We start from the raw sequence: 24823 nt of genomic DNA on the forward strand, positions 1-24823 counted from the left end.
CCATGTCATAGGAAAGAAAAGACAATTTCAAATTGAGTAGATTTTTTTCCTGACAAATTTCAAAGTAAAATTTTCCTTCCCCCTGGTCTATATGACAGAAATACTAAAATGCACTTAATGTATAAATTGTGAATGCTTGCACATTCTCAGTAGGAGTTGGTGCCTGAGAAAAGTCTGTGTGTGCATGTATATATATATATATATATATATATATAAATAAAATGTCTAATAGCCGGTGGCCCAGCACTCTGACCTCTGTACACATATAGTGACCTGGGTGCAGTCCTCAATAAACAAACAAACAATTTCGTAGAGAAGGAGGGCACTCACAGGATTTGAGTAATCCAATGATTTATTATGAACATAACGCATGAAAAGTCATAGTTGACGTTTCGGCTCTATCATTGAGCCTTCTTCAAGACTGATTTTAAATCTTAGTACAGCTAACCTGCCGTGTTCCTGGCGGAGAGAACACGACAGGTTAGCCGTACTAAGATTTAAAATCAGTCTTGAAGAAGGCTCAATGGTAGAGCTGAAACGTCGACTATGACTTTTCATGCGTTTCATCCTTCTCAACGAAATTATATATACACATATATATATAATAAAAAAAGATTGTGCGTATTTTGATAATGTAAGTGTATTTTTTTGGAAGTGTATTGGAATTTTTTTTTAATTCCACACATTTTATCTATAACCATAGAAGTTAAATTTTGACTTTAGCGTTCCTATAAAATACAACAACACATAAAAATAGCAAACTAGGTTTTAGGAATGGGAAAGTTACCTGAAAAGACACCAAGGCAGGAATTGTCAAAAAACTGACTTGGGTTATACAATGGTGGAGGCATTGACTTTGAATCAAAGAATTTACTTTTTGGGGACTCTAAACATTCCTGTAAATTTTTCCTTTTGTTTGGGGAAACAGTCAAGTCACTGAACAATGTTTGACGCTTCCTCTGTGACTCAGTCTTTACTGGAGATGCTGGATAACACATTTCTGACTCTGTCTTTCTAGGAGACCTCAAATGCTTTCTGTGTGTCTCAGTCTTGCTTGGCGATATACCATGGATAGTGTGTCGTTCAATCTTGCATGGTGATCTTGGTGGTTTGCAAACAGAACCCACAATTGTTTCTGGCCTGGTTACTTTTTCCTTTGATTTCTTAAACTCATCTTCAAGATGTGACATATTTCTTGAGAAAAGGGAAAATAGAGCATTTTACAGGCTTGTCAATTAGTTTTCTACACTAATAGCAACATTAACCAAATCAGAAAATGTCTCAAAAATATATACAAGATTGACACACAAACAGTTGCATATTTAGCACACTAACATTAATTTCTGAACGTATACATGGTAGAGAAAATAATAATAATAATAATAATAATAATAATATATATATATATATATATATATATATATATATATATATATATATATATATTCCATTCAGTCTAGCAGAAAAAAAAAGGAAATTTATTCTTACCTGATAAATTTGTTTCTTTTACGATACGATGAGTCCACGGATTTCATCCTTACTTGTGGGATATCGCCTCCTGGTCAGCAGGAGGAGGCAAAGAGCACCACAGCAGAGCTGTATATATAGATCCTCCCTCCCACTCCAGTCATTCAACCGAAGTTAGGAAGAGAAAGGAAAAGCCAAGGTGCAGAGGTGACTAAAGTTTAACAAAAATAAAGACATGTCTTATAAAAACAGGGTGGGCCGTGGACTCATCGTATCGTAAAAGAAACAAATCAAGTAAGCATAAATTTCCTTTTCTTTTACAAGATACGATGAGTCCACGGATTTCATCCTTACTTGTGGGATACAATACCAAAGCTATAGTACACGGATGAAACGGGAGCGACAAGACAGGAAACCTAAACGGAAGGCACCACTGCTTGAAGAACTTTCCTCCCAAAAACAGCCTCTGACGAGGCAAAAGTATCGATTTTTTAAAATTTGGAAAAAGTATGAGGAGACGACCAAGTTGCAGCTTTGCAAATCTGTTCAACAGAAGCATAATTTTTGAATGCCCATGAGGAAGCCACAGCTCTAGTGGAATGAGCCGTAATTCGTGCAGGAGGTTGCTGTCCAGCAGTCTCATATGCAAACCGAACGATACTCTTCAGCCAAAATGAAAGAGAGGGAGCCGTAGCTTTCTGACCTCTACGCTTCCCAGAAAAACACAATAAACCGGGAAGAAGATTGACGAAAATCCTAAGTGGCCTGTAAGTAAAACTTTAAAGCACGGACCACATCCAAATTATGTAACAGCCGCTCCTTCTTAGAAGAAGGATTAGGACACAAGGAAGGAACAACAATTTCCTGATTAATATTCTAATTAGAAACAACCTTAGGAAGGAAACCCGGTTTGGTACGTAACACCACCTTGTCAGAATGGAAAATAAGATGAGGAGAATCACATTGTAATGCCGAAAGCTCAGAAACTCTGCGAGCAGAAGAAATGGCAACCAAAAATAAAACTTTCCAAGACAACAACTTAATATCTATGGAATGCATATGTTCAAATGGAACCCCTTGAAGAACCTTAAGAACTAAATTCAAACTCCAAGGAGGAGCAATTGGTCTAAACACAGGCCTGATTCTAGTCAGAGCCTGACAAAAAGATTGAACATCTGCCAGACGTTTGTGTAGCAAAATATACAAAGCAGAAATCTGTCCCTTTAAGGAACTTGCTGACAACCCTTTCTCCAAGCCATCTTGGAGAAAAGACAAAAGCCTGGGAATCCTAACCCTACTCCATGAGTAGCCCTTGGATTCACACCAATAAAGATATTTACGCCATATCTTATGGTAAATCTTTCTAGTAACAGGCTTACGTGCCTGAATCAAGGTATCAATGACCGAATCAGAGAACCCTCGCTTAGATAAAATCAAGTGTTCAATCTCCATGAGATTCTGATGATGGAAGGGTCCCTGAATGAGAAGGTCTTTCCTCAATGGAAGCTTCCATGGTGGCTGAGATTACATGTCCACCAGATCGGCATACCAAGTCCTGCGAGGCCACGCAGGAACGAAGAGGATCACCGAGGCCCTCTCCTGTTTGCAAATGGAGGGAACACATAAGCTAGGATGAACGACCAAGGCACCTCCAAGGTATCTATCAGCTCGGCCCGGGGATCCCTGGACCTGTAACCGTATCTCGGAAGCTTGGCATTCTGACGAGATGCCATAAAATCCAACTCCGGCCTGCCCCATCTGAGAATCAGAGCGCCTCCTAAAAGGCTAAGACACTAGTAGTGACAAGATTATTTAAATAAAAAATATATTGAAATTCTATAGGGGTACATAAAATATTTTATAAGCTACTTGTAGCTAAAATATACAAACAAGATACAAAAGTGGATCCACTTAAAATTAACAATAAAATATGCATATATCTATATAAAAAACAATACAATTGTGGTTAAAAACCACAACAATATACAATCTTAATCACAAAATAAATTACAATAAAACAGCTGTTGATGGTTGGATAAAAAATAAATATAAAAACATCAATTTACTGAGTAGGTGTCCATAAATATGTAGGTCCCAAACTTTAAATTCTTTCCAGAGAGTGAATGTCCAATATGAAGATTCTATTTTAAAACAGTTATCCTTATATATCCCTCGATAAACGGTGAAATGATGAAGTGTGTAAAAAAGAAAAACGTAGTGGTTTTCAAATCAAATTTCAAAAATTATTGTGAATATCCAAAAAATCCTGAAAAGATGATGTGATGAAGTGGGCGTGAATAATCAAAAATGTGTGTACACAAAAATGAAAAAAGAAAAAGGAAAAAATAACCCAAATGAATATTTAGGATGTGTTAAAGTGAATAACACACTTATAAAGTGACCCTTATGTGAATACAAGATGTGAAGAGATGCTCCTAAAAAGTTATTCCTGTGTGTAAACGATGAAAAAATACAGAAATGGATCCTATGTCTCAGGGATCAATTCATTCAAAGATATACCTGTAATAAAACAAATATAACATAGTGCAAAACTGCTATTCAAACTTAGTCAGTAATTGAAAAGAAGCTTACCATATATGTCAACGCGTTTCGGCCCTAAGAACTGGGCCTTTATCAAGACTATAGACTGTCACAAACATTTGTGCGTGTAGAAGTGCTTTAGGTTAGGACACAAACACAGACACCGGCAGAAAAACTTGTTGAGGTGCATATCCAGACATTGCAGCATTCTGAAAAACGTCATGTACCTAATGACATGACCGATATGAAGCAGAATGAAAAAAAAAACAAAAAAAAAAAAACATCCGGAGCGCATGTGAAGCGCTCTCCGCCCTCTAGAAACAAGACACAGATGAGTTTCTAGCCCGGTAAACAGCCCTATCTCAAAACACTGCTCCATGCTTAGAACAGAGGAGTAGTTGCGGTCTAGGTCGCCTCAAGCTCCGCCCCTCGTGGGCGTACCCTTAGAGACTGCATAGGAATCTGTGAAACTGAAGAAAAAGGAGCAAAAATGAAACCCCCACCCATCGTGGGCGTAACAATACATGCTCTCCCGGTCGCCATCTTTAAGATAAAGATATGATACCGGGAGATGTAACTGAAACCCTCTTGAGTCTGGAGCAAAACGGAACACCAGAAAAAGCAATAAAAAGCATATATACCTCTTGAGTCTGGAGCTTATCATATCATTATAAACATCAAGATAAGGTCCCAAAGGTTTCATCCATCACTGTTATAGGACATAACCCACGTGGCATCCAGCCGGATTAAGTGTCCTGCCACTCTCCTTAGCCCCAGTGCCCGCAATAAACATTTTCAACCTAACAAGAATTATCTTATATAGCTAGGTATTAAATCTCCAACAAAAACAGAGCAATACGTCACAGTAGGAGCCCTTTTATAATATAGCCCCTATACGTGACTCCCACCTCATCGCCATAATTTTGTGAATGTTATGCGAACGTTGGGTGGGACATAGTAATGAGGGGAGCCCTAATAAAGGTTCAAATATGCAATTCATTACCCCACTATGACATAGGTAAGATATGCAGCAGTTTCTGAGGTAGCCAGTGTCCCAGACGTCTCCCTCCAGCAGCACTGTGGACACAAAAGGGCCTTAGTTAATATCTGCTAAGACCATCAGTATACAAAGGGCAGCACTAATATGGGAGGCACAGTGAGGGTAAAACCCCACCAGTTCCCATTGCTTTAAAGCCGCCTGTAGCTCTACTCTAGGCTGACAAGGAATACGGCTACACCCTATAGTAAAATAGCACACTTTGGTACCATTTTAAAAATAATAAACTCTTGATTGAAGAATCTAAACTAACGCCTCACTTTACCTCTTCCTATCACTAACACAGGCAAAGAGAATGACTGGGGTGGGAGGGAAGGGAGGAGCTATATATACAGCTCTGCTGTGGTGCTCACAAGTAAGGATGAAATCCGTGGACTCATCGTATCTTGGAAAAGAAATTGATAATGAATAGATAATGAAGTGCCCTTTTATAAAATTGGAAGAAAGGATAGTTCATCCCCTTTCATGTGGAAATAAGCTCTTTGGTTTTGTTAATGTTACAATAGTAAGTTATATAAAGGTTTTTTTTTTTTTTTTCCCTCCAACATGGATATTTATCTTACCTTGAAAGACGATCACATTTTTTCCTATATTGTGCAAGTTCTCTTTCTAAAGTTGCTTTTTCAGATTGTAACACAAGCATAGCAGTGCTTTGAACAATGCCACTTCCACCCCCACACGTCAGAGGTACGTTTGAGGTAGTGGTATGATCGTTTCTAACAACTGCAAAAAAGAAAAAACTTATTTTAAACCAAATAAAATTTAGATGTAGATTTTTTAGGTTAACATAATTTATTGAGGTTTAAAAGGGACAAAGTCAAACTTTCATGAATCGGAGCATACCATTTTAAGAGAGAGACTGTTTAATTAAAGGGCAGAGCATGTAATTTTAAGACACTTTTATTAATTTCTAATTTTCAAATGTGCTTTTCGTTCATATAGGTGGTGCGAGTCCATGAGCTTGTTACGTATGGGATATACATTCCTACCAGGAAGAGGCAAAGTTTCCCAAACCTCAAAAGCCTATAAATACCCCGCCCATCTCACATATACCTCAGTTTAAAAACTTTGCCTCCTTAGGAGGTTTAGGAGGTGGTGAAGCATGATGTGCTTGATTCTAGGCGCTTCTAAGCATATTGAAGCCCTCTAAGTACAGTGTTTGTCTGAGGGAAGTGAAGGGAGTATTGCCCGATGACACCATGTTTTTATCTATGGGAAATCTATTCATAAGGCTCTCTGTAAATTCAGTTGTAGGGATTCATCTTCTGCCTCCCTTTTCAGATCAACATTATACTCCTCTACCATTACCTCTGCTGATATGTTTTAGTACTGGTTTGGTCGTCTATGTGTGGATGGGTGTCTGAACGGCAAGTATGTTTATTTTTATTGAGACACTCAGCTATGGCTTGGGCACTTTTGATAAAAGTGTGTGATATATATATATATATATATATATATTTTTTTTTTTTTTTTTAAAAAAAAGTATATATTTGTCATTTATACTCCTTATTAAATGAAGAAAGTTTCAGGAGAACTTGCTTAAGTGCAGAATTATATAACATTATATTAGCGCAATCTTTATAAAACAAAATTTCCCCTTTGAATTTGAAAAAAACCTGCTGTTTTACAGACCCGCTCTCTGTGATCTGCTGAGCGGGTCTGTTTTTTTCAAACAGCGCATCGGGCCAGCTGTATAGTCACAGCCCGGCCCGACCGCGCCATAGCACTAAGTGCAGCTAGCTCCTGCTCTGTCAGACAGCAGGAGCGAGCTGAAAAAATAATCCACAACCCAAAATATAAGTTTATTCTTTAAATGACAAGAAAAATTTAAAGCATCAGCAGAAGAATCAAACTGAAACAGCTGCCTGAAGAACTTTTCTACCAAAAACGGCTTCTGAAAAAGCAAATACATCAAAACAGTAGAATTTAGTAAATGTATGTAAAGAAGACCAAGTTGCCCCTCTGCAAATTTGATCAACTGAAGCTTCATTCTTAAAAGCCACAAAGTGGAGACTGATCTAGTAGAACAAGCTGTAATTCTCTGAGGCGGGGCCTGACCCGACTCTAAATAAGCTTGACGAATCAAAAGCTTTAACCAAGAAGCCAAGGAAATAGCAGAAGCCTTCTGACCTTCCCTAGGAGCAGAAAATATAACAAATAGACTAGAAGTTTTCCTGAAATCTTTAGTAGCTTCAACATAATATTTAAAAGCTCTTACCACATCCAAAGAGTGTAAGGATCTTTCCAAAGAATTCTTAGGATTAGGACACAAGGAAGGGACAACAATTTATCTACTAATGTTGTTAGAATTCACAACTTTAGGTAAAAATTTAAATGAAGTCCGCAAAACCACCTTATTCTGATGAAAAATCAGAAAAGGAGACTCACAGGAAAGAGCAGATAGCTCAGAAACTCTTCTAGCAGAAGAGATGGCCAAAAGGAACAACACTTTCCAAGAAAGTAGTTTAATGTCCAAAGAATGCATAAGCTCAAATGGAGGAGCCTGTAACACCCTTAAAACCAAATTAAGACTCCAAGGAGGAGAAATTGATTTAATGACAGGCTTAATACGAACTAAAGCCTGTACAAAACAGTGAATATCGGGAAGTTTAGCAATCTTTCGGTGAAATAAAACAGAAAGAGCAGAGATTTGTCCCTTCAAAGAACTTGCAGACAAACCCTTATCCAAACCGTCCTGAAGAAACTGTAAAATTCTAGGAATTCTAAAAGAATGCCAAGAGAATTTATGAGAAAAACACCATGAAATGCAAGTCTTCCAAACTCGATAATAAATCTTTCTAGAGACAGATTTACGAGCTTGTAACATTGCATTAATCACTGAGTCATAGAAGCCCCTATGACTTAGCACTAAGCGTTCAATTTCCATACCTTCACTTACAGCGAGCAGGGCACCGAGAACCTTTGAAAAGATTCTTGAAACTGTTGCTATGCCAAATGGAAGAGCAACAAATTGGTAATGCTTGTCTAGGAAAGAGAATCTCAGGAACGGATAATGATCTGGATGAATCGGAATATGAAGGTATGCATCCTGCAAGTCTAATGTGGACATATAATGTCCTTGCTGAACAAAAGGCAGAATAGTCACCATCTTGAAAGTTGGTACTCTTGCATAACGATTCAAAATTTTCAGATCCAGAACTGGTCTGAATGAATTTTCCTTCTTTGGGACAATGAATAGATTTGAATAAAACCCCAGACCTTGTTCCTGAAAAGGAACTGGCATGATTACCCCTGAAAACTCCAGGTCTGAAACACATTTCAGGAAAGCCTGAGCTTTAACTGGATTTGCTGGGATACGTGAGAGAAAAAAATCTTCTCACAGGAGGTCTTACTCTGAATCTTATTCGATACCCCTGAGAGACAATGCTCTGAATCCATTGATTTTTGACAGAATTTATCCAAACATCCTTGAAAAACCTTAATCTGCCCCCTACCAGCTGAGCTGGAATGAGGGTCGCACCTTCATGCGGACTTAGGGGCTGACTTTGGTTTCTTAAATGGCTTGGATTTATTCCAATTTGAGGAAGACTTCCAATTGGAAACAGATTCCTTGGGGGAAGGATTAGATTTTTGTTCCTTATTTTGTCGAAAGGAACGAAAACGGTTAGAAGCCTTAGATTTACCCTTAGGTTTTTTATCCTGAGGCAAAAAAAAACTCCCTTTCCCCCAGTAACAGTTGAAATAATAGAATCCAACTGAGAACCAAATAAATTATTACCTTGGAAAGAAAGAGATAGTAATCTAGACTTAGATGTCATATCAGCATTCCAAGATTTAAGCCGCAAAGCTCTTCTAGCCAAAATAGCTAAAGACATGGATCTAACATCAATTTTGATAATATCAAAAATGGCATCACAAATAAAATGATTAGCATGTTGAAGCAAGCGAACAATGCTTGATATGTCCGAATCCAATTCTTGTTGCGCTAAATTCTCCAACCAAAAAGTTGAAGCAGCCGCAACATCAGCCAAAGAAATTGCAGGCCTTAGAATGTGACGTGAATATAAATAGGCTTTCCTTAGATAAGATTCAAGTTTCCTATCTAAAGGATCTTTAAAAGAAATACTGTCTTCCATAGGAATAGTGGTACGTTTAGCAAGAGTAGAAAGAGCCCCATCAACTTTGGGGATCTTCTCCCAAAACTCTATTGAAATTGCTGGCAAAGGATACAATTTTTTTAAACCTTGAAGAAGGAATTAAAGAAGTACCCGGCTTATTCCATTCCTTAGAAATCATATCAGAAATAGCATCAGGAATAGTAAAAACCTCTGGAGTAACCACAGGAGGTTTAAAAACAGCATTTAAACGTTTACTAGTTTTAACATCAAGAGGACTGGCTTCCTCAATATCCAAAGTAATTAACACTTCTTTTAACAAAGAACGAATATACTCCATTTTAAATAAATAAGTAAATTTGTCAGTGTCAATATCTGAGGAAGGATCTTCTGAATCAGAAAGATCCTCATCAGAGGAGGATAAATCATTATGTTGTCGGTCATTTGAAATTTCATCAACTTTATGAGAAGTTTTAAAAGACCTTTTACGTTTATTAGAAGGCGGAAATGCAGACAAAGCCTTCTGAATAGAATCAGTAACAAATTCTTTAAAATTCATAGGTATATCATGTACATTAGAAGTTGAAGGAACTGCAACCGGCAATGTACTGTTACTGATGGACACATTATCTGCATATAAAAGTTTATCATGACAAATATTACAAATGACATTTGGAGATAAAATTTCCACAATCTTACAACAAATGCACTTAGATTTGGTAGAACCGATGTCAGGCAGCAAAGTTCCAACAAATACTTCTGAGACAGGATCAGATTGAGACATCTTGCAAAATGTAAAAGAAAAAACAACATATAAAGCAAAATGATCAATTTCCTTATATGACAGTTTCAGGAATGGGAAAAAATGCAAAAAGCATAGCCCTCTGACATAGAGAAAGGCAAGAGGCAAAAAGCAATGGGGTATAAAATTAATGAAAAATTTAGGCGCCAAGTATGACGCACAACGTAACTGAAATTTTTTTGGCGCCAACAACATCCGGAAATGACACACTCGGGTAACTTACGACGCAACCATGTGTAAACTAAGACGCCGGAAATAAAGAACGTATGTCAACGAACGTACTTTCGCGCCAAAAAATTTTTGTGCCAAGAATGACGCAATAAAGTCTAGCATTTGGCGCACCCACGGGCCTAATACTGCCCGCAATCTGCAAGAAAAATGTAGTCAATTTTTGAAAAAAAAAAGTCTAAACCCCAGGTAAGAAAAAATATTTCTTAAAATGTTTATTTTCCCCAAATATGTAACTGACAGTCTGCACAAGGAAATACATGAACCTGACTCATGGCAAATATAAGTAAAATACATGTATTTAGAACTTTATATAAATGCATAAAGTGCCAAATCATAGCTAGGGTGTCTTAAGTAATAAAAAACATACTTACCGAAAGACACCCATCCACATAAAGCAGATAGCCAAACCAGTACTGAAACAGTTATCAGTAGAGGTAATGGTATATGAGAGTATATCGTCGATCTGAAAAAGGAGGTAAGAGATGAACCTCTATGACCGATAACAGAGAACCTATGAAATAGATGATACTCCCTTCACATCCCTCTGACATTCACTGTACTCTGAGAGGAATCAGGCTTCAAAATGCTGAGAAGCGCATATCAACGTAGAAATCTTAGCACAAACTTACTTCACCACCTCCATAGGAGGCAAAGTTTGTAAAAACTGAATTGCGGGTGTGGTGAGGGGTGTATTTATAGGCATTTTGAGGTTTGGGAAACTTGGCCCCTCCTGGTAGGATTGTATATCCCATACGTCACTAGCTTATGGACTCTTGCCAATTACATGCTTTGTTAAAAAGAAAAGGCTCAGGATCTGCTGATTGGTGAATGAAAATATATGCCTCATGTTATTGGCTCAGCCATATGCATTGCTGTTTCTACAACAAAAGGATACCAAAAGAATGAAGCTAATTAAATAATAGAAGAAAATTCGAAAGTTGTTTAAAAATTGTATGATCTATTTAAATCATGGAAGAAATAAATTTGGGTTTCAAGTCTCTAATTTCTGCTATCAAATTTATGTCATATTTAGAATATAGTTTGTTGAAAACCATACTAGGTAGGTTAAGGAGCAGTAATGCACTACTGGGAACTACCTGGTGATTGGTGGCTACAAACATATGCCTTGTCATTAGCTCACCAGATGTTTTCAGGTAGGTACCAGTAGTGCATTGCTTTTCTATGGATAGGGTTACACAGTTATATGCATAAATAGTGCAATAATAAAATGCTATCACCCATTAATGCATTTTTTTTGCACCTTCAATATTCTTTATATAAGAATATTTAATTAACAGATAAGAGCTAACCGGTACTTCAATCCAAAAGAGTGGAAAAACCTTAATACAAATATTTCTATGAGATAAGGTGCTAGTCCTCACAAAAATAACAATTAAAAGGGACAGTCTACACCCAATTAAATAATGGGCCGTTACTTCGATCACCCTAAAAACATACTATTACACCCCTTTACATACATAGCAGATGGACCGGCACACAAGTAATGTTACGATGAGTAACTTTGTCTTCTAGATATGCCTGCCAAACTCCTCCCCCTCCTCCTTCGTCCCCTTCTCTATTCCTTTTCCATACTCATGCATGTAAGAAACTGTGACGCAGCTCTTCTGCTTATGCGCATAGTGTCCCGACCCTGACAAGTAGCGGTTGGGATACTATGTATTGTTATGTAGATTCATATAATCAAACTAACACTCAATAAAACAAAGGTTCCGGATATTTTGTTCCTATTTAATTGTGGATGCGCGAATCGGTGTGAACGATTCTTCAAAATTTAATTAGTGAGCAGATTCTGATTGGACGATATGGAGGCCATATGTACCTTAACTAAACCAATGTTCTTTTTAGGATTACTTGTGTACTGGTTGAGCAAAAGGACATGCAATGCAAACAAGTTTCAATTTTAGCATTGAAAAAGGCCCTGTATGGACGAAACTTGCTTGCTGCACTACCTTTTCTAACTTGCCTCTCCACTATCCCACCTGATGCCAAGGTTCCAGTATATCGGCCAGGACTCCTTGGGATAAGTGTGATGCTTTCTTTTTTAACTTTTTCTGTTTTCTTATTCATGCCGCTTTTTTCAGTACTGTGTAACCTTACTCAGTGGGAGGGTAGTATGTGAGCAGGGTGATTAGATGTGATATTACCTTCTGTTAATGATTTTAATTTATAATTAAAGGCTATGTTTTATCAGTAGGGAATAGTTCTGTCTCTCTTTTGTGTAATTTAACAATTTATATAACATGAATTTGGGTTTAAGAATATAGGTTCATATATTTTTACTTACATGTACTGTCATGGTCTTGTTGTGTTCGCCTCAACTGTTCTTTTAATTTCCGGAGGCGGTCCTCTCTATCATCGAGACAAGCCTTTAATGATGACATTCTAGAAAACAGAGTTTTTATTAGCAGGTTGCATATAATCAAATTATATATCAAAATTAAAAAAAAAATTGAAATAAAAACAGAATTTATGCTTATCTGATAAATTACTTTCTCTTACGGTGTATCCAGTCCACTGATTCATCTTTACTTGTGGGATATTCTCATTCCCTACAGGAAGTGGCAAAGAGAGCACACAGCAGAGCTGTCCATATAGCTCCCCCTCAGGCTCCGCCCCCCCAGTCATTCGACCGACGGTTAGGAGAAAAAGGAGAAACCATAGGGTGCAGTGGTGACTGTAGCTTTACAAAAATAAATTTGAACCTGACTTAATTGCCAGGGCGGGCCGTGGATTGGATACACCGTAAGAGAAAGTAATTTATCAGGTAAGCATAAATTCTGTTTTCTCTTACTTGGTGTATCCAGTCCACGGATTCATCCTTACTTGTGGGATACCAATACCAAAGCTTTAGGACACGGATGAAGGGAGGGAACAAGTCAGGTAACCTAAACGGAAGGCACCACTGCTTGCAAAACCATTCTCCCAAAAATAGCCTCCGAAGAAGCAAAAGTATCGAATTTGTAAAATTTGGCAAAAGTATGCAGTGAAGACCAAGGCGCTGCCTTACAAATCTGTTCAACAGAAGCCTCATTCTTGAAGGCCCATGTGGAAGCCACAGCTCGGGTGGAATGAGCTGTAATTCGTTCAGGAGGCTGCTGTCCAGCAGTCTCATAAGCCAATCGGATGATGCTTTTCAGCCAGAAGGAAAGAGAGGTAGCAGTCGCTTTCTGACCTCTCCTCTTACCAGAATAGACAACAAACAAGGATGATGTTTGTCTGAAATCTTTAGTTGCTGTTAAATAGAATTTTAAAGCCCAAACCACATCAAGATTGTGTAATAGTCGTTCCTTCTTCGAAACTGGATTAGGATACAGAGAAGGAACAATGATTTCCTGGTTAATATTCTTATTAGAAACAACTTTCGGAAGAAAACCAGGTTTGGTACGCAAAACAACCTTATCTGCATGGAACACCAGATAGGGTGAATCACACTGCAAAGCAGACAATTCTGAAACTCTCAGAGCAGAAGAGATAGCTACCAAAAACAAAACCTTCCAAGATAATAACTTAATATCTATGGAATGTAAAGGTTCAAACGGAACCCCTTGAAGAACTGAAAGAACTAAATTAAGACTCCATGGAGGAGCCACAGGTTTATAGACAGGCTTGATTCTAACTAAAGCCTGTGCAAACGCCTAAACGTCTGGTACTGCTGCCAGCCGCTTGTGTAACAGGATAGACAGAGCAGATATCTGTCCCTTTAAGGAACTAGCTGACAATCCTTTCTCCAATCCCTCTTGGAGAAAAGACAAAATCCTGGGAATCCTAACTTTACTCCACGAGTAACCCTTGGATTCACACCAACAAAGATATTTCCGCCATATCTTATGGTAAATTTTACTGGTGACAGGCTTTCTGGCCTGGATTAAAGTATCAATAACTGATTCAGAGAACCCACGCTTAGCTAGAATTAAGCATTCAATCTCCAAGCAGATGCAGAGAAACTAGATTTGGATGCTTGAATGGACCCTGTATTAGAAGATCCTGCCTCGATGGCAGTTTCCATGGTGGAACCGATGACATGTCCACCAGGTCTGCATACCAAGTCCTGCGTGGCCACGCAGGCGCTATCAGAATTACCGAAGCCTTCTCCTGTTTGATTCTGGCTACTAGCCGAGGGAGAAGAGGAAACGGTGGAAAGACATAAGCTAGACTGAAGGACCAAGGCGCTACTAGAGCATCTATCAATGCCGCCTTGGGATCCCTGGACCTGGATTCGTAAAAGGGAAGTTTGGTGTTCTGACAGGACGCCATCAGAACCAATTCCGGAATGCCCCATAGCTGGGTCAGCTGAGCAAAAACCTCCGGGTGGAGTTCCCACTCCCCCGGGTGAAAAGTCTGACGACTCAGAAAATCTGCCTCCCAGTTGTCTACTCCTGGGATGTGAATAGCAGATAGTTGGCAGGAGTGATCCTCCATTTGATGAATTTGGCCTCCGCTAGTTGAGGCCATGCCTGGAGCGTATTGAATATCGCTCTCAGTTCCAAAATGTTTATCGGGAGAAGAGATTCTTCCCGAGACCATAGGCCCTGAGCTTTCAGGGTGTCCCAGACCGCACCCCAGCCTAACAGACTGGCATCGGTCCTGACAATGATCCACTCCGGTCTGCGGAAGCACATTTCCTGAGACAAGTGATCCTGAGACAACCACCAGAGAAGAGAGTCTCTGGTTTTCTGTTCCATTTGTATTTGAGGAGACAAATCTGCATAATCTCCATTCCACTGTTTGAGCATGCACAGTTGTAGTGGTCTGAGATGAATTCGGGCAAAAGGGACAACGTCCATTGTCGCAATAATTAATCCGATTACCTCCATGCACTGAGCCACAGAAGGCCGAGGAATAGAATGAAGAACTCGGCAAGTAGTTAAAAGCTTTGACTTCCTGACCGCTGTCAGAAATATTTTCATTTCTACCGGGACTATTAGTGTTCCCAGGAAAGGAACCCTTGTGAGCGGGGACAGAGAACTCTTTTCTACGTTCACCTTCCACCCGTGAAACCTTAGAAAGGCCAGAACAATGTCCGTATGAGCCTTGGCTCTGTGAAAAGACGACGCCTGTATTAAGATGTCGTCTAGGTAAGGTGCTACTGCAATGCCCCGCGGTCTTAGTACTGCTAGAAGGGACCCTAGCACCTTTGTGAAAATTCTGGGAGCGGTGGCCAACTCGAAAGGAAGGGCCACTAACTGGTAATGCATGTCCAGAAAGGCGAACCTTAGGAACTGATGATGCTCTTTGTGGACAGGAATATGTAGGTACGCATCCTTTAGATCCACGGTAGTCATATATTGACCTTCCTGGATCATCTCTAAGATTGTCCGAATGGTTTCCATTTTGAAAGATGGAACTCTGAGGAATTTGTTTAGAATTTTTAGATCCAGGATTGGCCTGAAAGTTCCTTCCTTTTTGGGAACTACAAACAGGTTTGAGTAAAATCCCAGTCCTTGTTCTGCAATTGGCACTGGGTGTATCACTCCCATTTTTAGAAGATCTTCTACACAGCGTAAGAACGGCTGTTTCTTTGTTTGGTCTGAAGACAAACGAGAAATGTGGAACCTTCCCCTTGGAGGAGAGTCCTTGAATTCTAGAAGATACCCATGAGCAACAATTTCTAATGCCCAGGGATCTGGAACATCTCTTGCCCAAGCCTGAGCAAAGAGAGAAAGTCTGCCCCCTACCAGATCCGGTCCCGGATCGGGTGCTACCCCTTCATGCTGTCTTGGTAGCAGCCGCAGGCTTCTTGGCCTGCTTACCCTTGTTCCAGCCCTGCAAAGGCTTCCAGGTTGCTTCGGGCTGGGAAGCATTACCCTCCTGCTTTGCGGTTGCAGAGGTTGAAGCAGGTCCGCTCCTGAAGTTGCGAAAGGAGCAAAAAAACAGATTTATGTTTACCTGATAAATTTCTTTCTCCAACGGTGTGTCCGGTCCACGGCTTCATCCTTACTTGTGGGATATTCTCTTCCCCTACAGAAAATGGCAAAGAGAGCACCCAGCAAGAGCTGTCCATATAGCCCCCCTCTGGCTCCGCCCCCCAGTCATTCGACCGACGGTTAGGAGAAAAAGGAGAAACTATAGGGTGCCGTGGTGACTGTAGTGTATAAAGAAAGACATTTTTCAAACCTGATTAAAAACCAGGGCGGGCCGTGGGCCGGACACACCCTTGGAGAAAGAAATTTATCAGGTAAACAAAAATTATGTTTTATCCCAACATTGGTGTGTCCGGTTCCACGGCTTTCATCCTTACTTGTGGGAACCAATACCAAAAGCTTTAGGACACGGATGAAGGGAGGGAGCAAATCAGGTTACCTAAACAGAAGGCACCATGGCTTGCAAAACCTTTCTCCCAAAAACAGCCTCCGAAGAAGCAAAAGTATCGAATTTGTAAAATTTGGCAAAAGTATGCAGAGAAGACCAAGTCGCTGCCTTACAGATCTGATCAACAGAAGCCTCGTTCTTGAAGGCCAATGTCGAAGCCACAGCTCTAGTAGAATGAGCTGTAATTCGTTCAGGAGGCTGCCGTCCGGCAGTCTCATAAGCCAATCGGATAATGCTTTTCAGCCAAAAAGAAAGAGAGGTAGCAGTAGCTTTCTGCCCTCTCCTCTTACCAGAATACACGACAAACAAGTATGAAGTTTGTCTGAAATCCTTTGTTGCTTCTAAATAGAATTTCAAAGCACGGACCACATCTAGGTTGTGTAACAAACGTTCCTTCTTCGAAACTGGATTCGGACATAGGGAAGAAGCAACTATTTCCTGGTTAATATTCCTGTTGGAAACTACTTTTGGAAGAAAACCAGGTTTGGTACGTAAAACTACCTTATCTGCATGAAATACCAGATAGGGAGGAGTACACTGTAAAGCAGATAATTCAGAAACTCTTCTAGCAGAAGAAATAGCAACTAAAAACAGAACTTTCCAAGATAGTAACTTAATATCTATGGAATGCAAAGGTTCAAACGGAACCCCTTGAAGAACTGAAAGAACTAAATTTAGACTCCAAGGAGGAGTCAAAGGTCTGTAGACAGGCTTGATTCTGACTAAAGCCTGTACAAACACCTGTATATCTGGCACTGCTGCCAGACGTTTGTGCAACAAAACAGACAGAGCGGATATCTGTCCTTTTAGAGAACTAGCTGACAAACCTTTATCACTACAATCACTGCCACAGCCTTGCTGCGGCTTTTTACCTTCCCTGAGAGTTATTTGCCACTGAAGTAAACCTTCCTGAGTCCGTTTTTTTGAGTCACAGGACCCCTCACATGAAGCTGCATGCACTGCCTTGGAAGAAAACTGCGCAATTGAAGCGCGAAAACGGGGCCTCCTTCCTCTGAGTGAAGGGGCCTTTCTGACTGGACTAGTAGTCTAACCGACTGCCAGGCGAAAAAAAACGCTCCCAAAGTGTTTTTAATTACACAAACACACTCTAAATGCCATATAAATATGAAATAAACCAATTGATTTAGCCCACCAAAGTGTCAACCAGTATAGAGCCCATTTATAAGCATTAATCTGTTATCTAAGAAAATGGCTTCCTTATCCCTTAAGGGAAAAACTAACACCACATACTCTTTACCATCCCCGTGGAGATGCTACTTGTTCAGAGCGGCAAAGAGAATGACTGGGGGGCGGAGCCAGAGGGGGGGCTATATGGACAGCTCAGCTCTTGCTGGGTGCTCTCTTTGCCATTTCCTGTAGGGGAAGAGAATATCCCACAAGTAAGGATGAAGCCGTGGACCGTACACACCAATGTTGGAGAAATTAGCCTTGTTTTTGGCCTTAAACGGTCTATCTTGTGGAAGAGCATGGCCCTTTCCCCCAGTGATATCCGAAATAATTTCTTTCAATTCTGGGCCGAATAGGGTCTTTCCCTTGAAAGGAATATTTAATAGTTTTGTTTTGGACGACACGTCAGCCGTCCACGATTTGAGCCAAGGCGCTCTCCGCGCCATAATGGCAAAACCAGAATTTTTCGCCGCTAACTTAGCCAATTGGAAAGCGGCATCTGTGATAAAGGAATTAGCCAGCTTTAGAGCATGAATTCTAACCATGACTTCGTCATATGAAGTCTCTCTCTGGAGCGACTCCTAGAGTGCCTCAAACCAGAAAGCCGCTGCAGTAGTTACAGGAATAATGCAGGCAATTGGTTGAAGAAGGAAACCTTGTTGAACAAATATTTTCTTTAGTAAACCTTTTAATTTTTTATCCATAGGATCTTTGAAAGCACAACTGTCTTCTATTGGTATGGTTGTGCGCTTGGCTAGTGTTGAAACCGCTCCCTCTATCTTAGGGACCGTCTGCCACGCATCCCGCCTTGGGTCATTTATGGGGAACATTTTCTTAAAGATTAGGGGGGGGAACAAAAGGTACACCTGGTCTCTCCCACTCCCTAGTCACAATATCCGCCACCCTCTTCGGGATCGGAAACGCATCAGTGTATACAGGGACTTCTAGAAACTTGTCCATTTTACACAATTTTTCTGGGACCCACCATGGGGTCGCAATCATCCTCGTAGATAAAACCTACTTAAGCAGTACGCAGAGGTGTTTCCAGCTTAAATTTAAACGCTAAGGAATCTGATTCTGCCCGCTGAGAAACCTTTCCTGCGTCAGAATTTCTCCCTCGGACAGCACATCCCTCACTGCCACTTCAGTGTTGTGAGGGTACAACGGATAAATCATGCAAAGCTTCTGATTGCTCATCCTCTGTTCTTAAAACTGAGCTATCACGCTTTTATGAAAAACTGGCAGTTTGGATAGAAATGCCGCAAGGGAATTATCCATGACTGCTGCTAATTGTTGTAAGGTAATAGGGGCCAATGCGCTAGAGGTACTAGGCATCGCTTGCGCGGGCGTAACTGGTGTGGACACATGGGGAGAGGAAGGAGGACTATCCTCGTTACCTTCCGTTAAAGAATCACCTTGGGCTACATTTTTAAGTGTCACTGCATGGTCTTTAAAATATTTAGATACCTTAGCACACTTTAAACACAAATGTAAAGGGGGTACCGCCATGGCTTTTAAACACATAGAACAAGGTATATCAGTAGGCTCAGACATGTTAAACAGACTTAGACAGCACTCAAATACAGTAAAATACAATTTTTGAAAAAACGGTACTGTGCCTTTAAATAATAAAAAGCGCACACTTTTTTACTAAATCTCCAAAAATCATCCAATCTTTATGAAATTTTCACCATATGATCCTAATGCTTTGAAATGATTGCACAGCAAATTTCAAGTCAATTAACCCCTTACTGCCCAGACCAGAGCAAATTAAAGCTAAGCACCATGCCACAGCCTCTGCTGTGGTCCTACCTTCCTTGGGGATTAGTTTTAATCGAAAATAAGCCTCTCTGAAGTCCTCAAGTAATCTCTAGACTCTTCACATGGAGCTGCATGAAGCTGTCTGTAAAATCAACTGCGCAACTGAGGCGCGAATTTCAGGTCCTCTCCCTCTTCACTCTGGGGATGTGGGGCCTTCCCAAGCCAAAATAGGTGTCTAAATAGATGCCATGCGGAATAAACCCCAAAAAATTGTTTCAAATGTAATATAAACTTGTATAAATATCAGATTTTTGTTAAAAAAATAATCGATTGCCCCTTAACAGTGTCCACCAGTGTTTGAGCCCTTTCAAATAAGCCTTCCTTCTATACTAAGTCTCAGAATATGGCTTACCTTTCCCACATGGGGATTCTTGTCAGTCTTCTAGCATTACCAAGTCTTGACTAGAAAAAAAATGACTGAAACATACCTCAAAGCAGTTAAGCCTGCAAACGGTTCCCCCCAACTGAAGTTTTCTGATGCTCAACAGTCCTGTGTGGGAACGGCAGTGGATTTTAGTTACAACATGCTAAAATCATTTTCCTCTCAGCAGAAATCTTCATCACTTTCTGCCACAGAGTAAATAGTACAAACCGGCACTATTTTAAAATAAACTTTTGATTGAAGAAATAAAAACTACAAATCTAACACCACATTCACTTTACCCTCCCGTGGAGATGCTACTTGTTAGAGCGGCAAAGAGAATGACTGGGGGGGCAGAGCCTGAGGGGGAGCTATATGGACAGCTCTGCTGTGTGCTCTCTTTGCCACTTCCTGTAGGGAATGAGAATATCCCACAAGTAAGGATGAATCCGTGGACTGGATACACCAAGTAAGAGAAATGTTTACAGTTACGTAAACTGCACAATGCAACATTCAAACAAATATGTATTGGTGTGGTTGAGCCCAATTTGACTTAAACTAACAAATCAAATTGATTCATTTAATGTACTACTTACTATACAGTTCTATGTGTTTAACTCCCACAAATGGGTTAAACATATAGGTAAAATCTCATTCAGGAATTGCCTATTGGCTGCCCAGCTGTTACCCACTTAGAACCAGCAGTTCTCTGCTGTTCAAAACAGACTTGCACAGCAGAGATGTAGCGAAAAAAATAAAAAAAGGTTACTACAATGTCCATAAAAACATAAATTATGCTTACCTAATAATTTTCTTTTCTTCAGATGTAAAGAGTCCACAGCTGCATTCATTACTTTTTGGAATTCAGAACCTGGCCACCAGGAGGAGGCAAAAACACCCCAGCCAAAGGCTTAAATACCTCTCCCACTTCCCTCATCCCCCAGTCATTCTGTCGAGTAACAAGGAACAGTAGAAGAAATATCAGGGTGACAAGGTGCCAGAAGAATAAAAATAACAGGCGCCACATAGAAAAACACGGGCGGGGAGCTGTGGACTCTTAGGGTCACTACTGTAAAGGCCACAAAAAGCCATCCCCAGGGATGGGGAATAGACAGCAAAATTTCTTTCTTTTTTTTTTTTAAACATAGGACTAACATGTTCTCACATCAAACAAACGTCCGTAGAAGTAAACTGTGCGATCAAAAATCGTGAGTATCGATTCCAGAAAAAAATCCCAAAGGAAATACATAAACATGAGCTCAAATAAAAAATCATCCTAACCAGATAACCTAAGGGTTGCTTTAGCTTTTATTTTATCGCCCAAGAAGAACAGACACACCCGCAGGACTGGGATCATGTTCTTCCAGCTCAGGACTAGAAAGGATACTCAATAAACAAGGCAATAACAGAATTTATGTTTACCTGATAAATTACTTTCTCCAACGGGTGTCCGGTCCACGGCGTCATCCTTACTTGTGGGATATTCTCTTCCCCAACAGGAAATGGCAAAGAGCCCAGCAAAGCTGGTCACATGATCCCTCCTAGGCTCCGCCTACCCCAGTCATTCGACCGACGTTAAGGAGGAATATTTGCATAGGAGAAACCATATGTTACCGTGGTGACTGTAGTTAAAGAAAATAAATTATCAGACCTGATTAAAAAAACCAGGGCGGGCCGTGGACCGGACACACCGTTGGAGAAAGTAATTTATCAGGTAAACATAAATTCTGTTTTCTCCAACATAGGTGTGTCCGGTCCACGGCGTCATCCTTACTTGTGGGAACCAATACCAAAGCTTTAGGACACGGATGAAGGGAGGGAGCAAATCAGGTCACCTAAATGGAAGGCACCACGGCTTGCAAAACCTTTCTCCCAAAAATAGCCTCAGAAGAAGCAAAAGTATCAAATTTGTAAAATTTAGAAAAAGTGTGCAGTGAAGACCAAGTCGCTGCCTTACATATCTGATCAACAGAAGCCTCGTTCTTGAAGGCCCATGTGGGAAGCCACAGCCCTAGTGGAGTGAGCTGTGATTCTTTCAGGAGGCTGCCGTCCGGCAGTCTCATAAGCCAATCGGATAATGCTTTTAATCCAGAAGGAGAGAGAGGTAGAAGTTGCTTTTTGACCTCTCCGTTTACCAGAATAAACAACAAAGACAAAGTTTGTCTGAAATCCTTAGTAGCTGCTAAGTAAAATTTGAGAGCACGAACTACATCCAAGTTGTGCAACAAACGTTCCTTCTTTGAAACTGGATTAGGACACAAAGAAGGCACAACTATCTCCTGGTTAATGTTTTTTGTTAGAAACAACTTTTGGAAGAAAACCAGGTTTAGTACGCAAAACCACCTTATCTGCATGGAACACCAGATAAGGAGAAGAACACTGCAGAGCAGATAATTCTGAAACTCTTCTAGCAGAAGAAATTGCAACCAAAAACAAAACTTTCCAAGATAATAACTTAATATCAACGGAATGTAAGGGTTCAAACGGAACCCCCTGAAGAACTGAAAGAACTAGGTTGAGACTCCAAGGAGGAGTCAAAATTTTGTAAACAGGCTTGATTCTAACCAGAGCCTGAACAAAGGCTAGAACATCTGGCACAGCTGCCAGCTTTTTGTGAAGTAACACAGACAAGGCAGAAATCTGTCCCATCAAGGAACTTGCAGATAATCCTTTTTCCAATCCTTCTCGAAGGAAGGATAGACTCTTAGGAATCTTAACCTTGTCCCAAGGGAATCCTGCAGATTCACACCAACAGATATACCAAATTATGTGGTAATTTTTCTGGTTACAGGCTTTCAGGCCTGAACAAGAGTATTAATAACAGAATCTGAGAACCCTCGCTTTGATAAGATCAAGCGTTCAATCTCCAAGCAGTCAGCTGGAGTGGGTCGAACGGACCTAGAACAAGAAGGTCTCTCAAAGGTAGCTTCCATGGTGGAGAGCCGATGACATATTCACCAGATCTGCATACCAAGTCCTGCGTGGCCACGCAGGAGCTATCAAAATCACCGACGCCCTCTCCTGATTGATCCTGGCTACCAGCCTGGGGATGAGAGGAAACGGCGGGAACACATAAGCTAGTTTGAAGGTCCAAGGTGCTACTAGTGCATCCACTAGAGCCGCCTTGGGATCCCTGGATCTGTACCCGTAGTAAGGGAACTCTGAAGTTCTGACGAGAGGCCATCAGATCCATGTCTGGAATGCCCCACGGTTGAGTGACTTGGGCAAAGATTTCCGGATGGAGTTCCCACTCCCCCGGATGCAATGTCTGACGACTCAGAAAATCCGCTTCCCAATTTTCCACTCCTGGGATGTGGATAGCAGACAGGTGGCAGGAGTGAGACTCCGCCCATAGAATGATTTTGGTCACTTCTTCCATCGCTAGGGAACTCCTTGTTCCCCCCTGATGGTTGATGTATGAACTTGGCCCTCGCTAGCTGAGGCCAAGCTTTGAGAGCATTGAATATCGCTCTCAGTTCCAGAATATTTATCGGTAGAAGAGATTCTACCCGAGACCAAAGACCCTGAGCTTTCAGGGATCCCCAGACCGCGCCCCAGCCCATCAGACTGGCGTCGGTCGTGACAATGACCCACTCTGGTCTGCGGAAGGTCATCCCTTGTGACAGGTTGTCCAGGGACAGCCACCAACGGAATGAGTCTCTGGTCCTCTGATTTACTTGTATCTTCGGAGACAAGTCTGAATAGTCCCCATTCCACTGACTGAGCATGAACAGTTGTAATGGTCTTAGATGAATGCGCACAAAAGGAACTATGTCCATTGCCGCTACCATCAAACCTATCACTTCCATGCACTGCGCTATGGAAGGAAGAGGAACGGAATGAAGTATCCGACAAGAGTCTAGAAGTTTTGTTTTTTCTGGCTTCTGTCAGAAAAATCCTCATTTCTAAGGAGTCTATTATAGTTCCCAAGAAGGGAACCCTCGTTGACGGAGATAGAGAACTCTTTTCCACGTTCACTTTCCATCCGTGAGATCTGAGAAAGGCCAGGACAATGTCCGTGTGAGCCTTTACTTGAGGAAGGGACGACGCTCGAATCAGAATGTCGTCCAAGTAAGGTACTACAGCAATGCCCCTTGGTCTTAGCACCGCCAGAAGGGACCCTAGTACCTATGAGAAAATCCTAGGAGCAGTGGCTAATCCGAAAGAAAATGCCACGAACTGGAAATGCTTGTCCAGGAATGCAAACCTTAGGAACCGATGATGTTCCTTGTGGATAGGAATATGTAGATACGCATCCTTGAAATCCACCTTGGTCATGAATTGACCTTCCTGGATGGAAGGAAGAAGTGTTCGAATGGTTTCCATCTTGAACGATGGAACCTTGAGAAACTTGTTCAAGATCTTGAGATCCAAGATTGGTCTGAACGTTCCCTCTTTTTTGGGAACTATGAACAGATTGGAGTAGAACCCCATCCCTTGTTCTCCTAATGGAACAGGATGAATCACTCCCATTTTTAGCAGGTCTTCTACCCAATGTAAGAATGCCTGTCTACTTATGTGGTCTGAAGACAACTGAGACCTGTGGAACCTCCCCCTTGGAGGAAGCCCCTTGAACTCCAGAGAATAACCTTGGGAGACTATTTCTAGCGCCCAAGGATCCAGAACATCTCTTTCCCAAGCCTGAGCGAAGAGAGAGAGTCTGCCCCCCACCAGATCCGGTCCCGGATCGGGGGCCCGCATTTCATGCTGTCTTGGTAGCAGTGGCAGGTTTCCTGGCCTGCTTTCCTTTGCTCCAGCCTTGCATAGGTCCTCCAGGCTGGATTGGCTTGAGAAGTATTACCTTCCTGCTTAGAGGACGTAGCCCTTGGGGCTGATCCGTTTCTGCGAAAGGGACGAAACTTAGGTTTATTTTTGGTCTTGAAAAGACCTATCCTGAGGAAGGGCGTGGCCCTTGCCCCCAGTGATATCAGAGATAATCTCTTTCAAGT

The 24823-nt window shown here is 41.0% G+C and overlaps 1 protein-coding gene across 1 annotated transcript in view; it reads right to left on the reverse strand.

Moving 5' to 3' along the window:
* CENPE (centromere protein E) overlaps positions 1-24823 on the reverse strand; it is a 261773-nt gene that overhangs the window by 8308 nt on the left and 228642 nt on the right. The window contains exons 60-62 of the mRNA XM_053703505.1: positions 12480-12577; positions 5629-5788; positions 788-1194 (exon numbers count right to left, since the gene is read on the reverse strand). Of these exons, the coding sequence (XP_053559480.1) occupies positions 788-1194; positions 5629-5788; positions 12480-12577 (665 nt within the window). The remainder of the gene's footprint in view (positions 1-787; positions 1195-5628; positions 5789-12479; positions 12578-24823) is intronic.

Source organism: Bombina bombina, chromosome 2 (genome assembly GCF_027579735.1).
Source record: "Bombina bombina isolate aBomBom1 chromosome 2, aBomBom1.pri, whole genome shotgun sequence".
Taxonomy (NCBI): domain Eukaryota; kingdom Metazoa; phylum Chordata; class Amphibia; order Anura; family Bombinatoridae; genus Bombina; species Bombina bombina.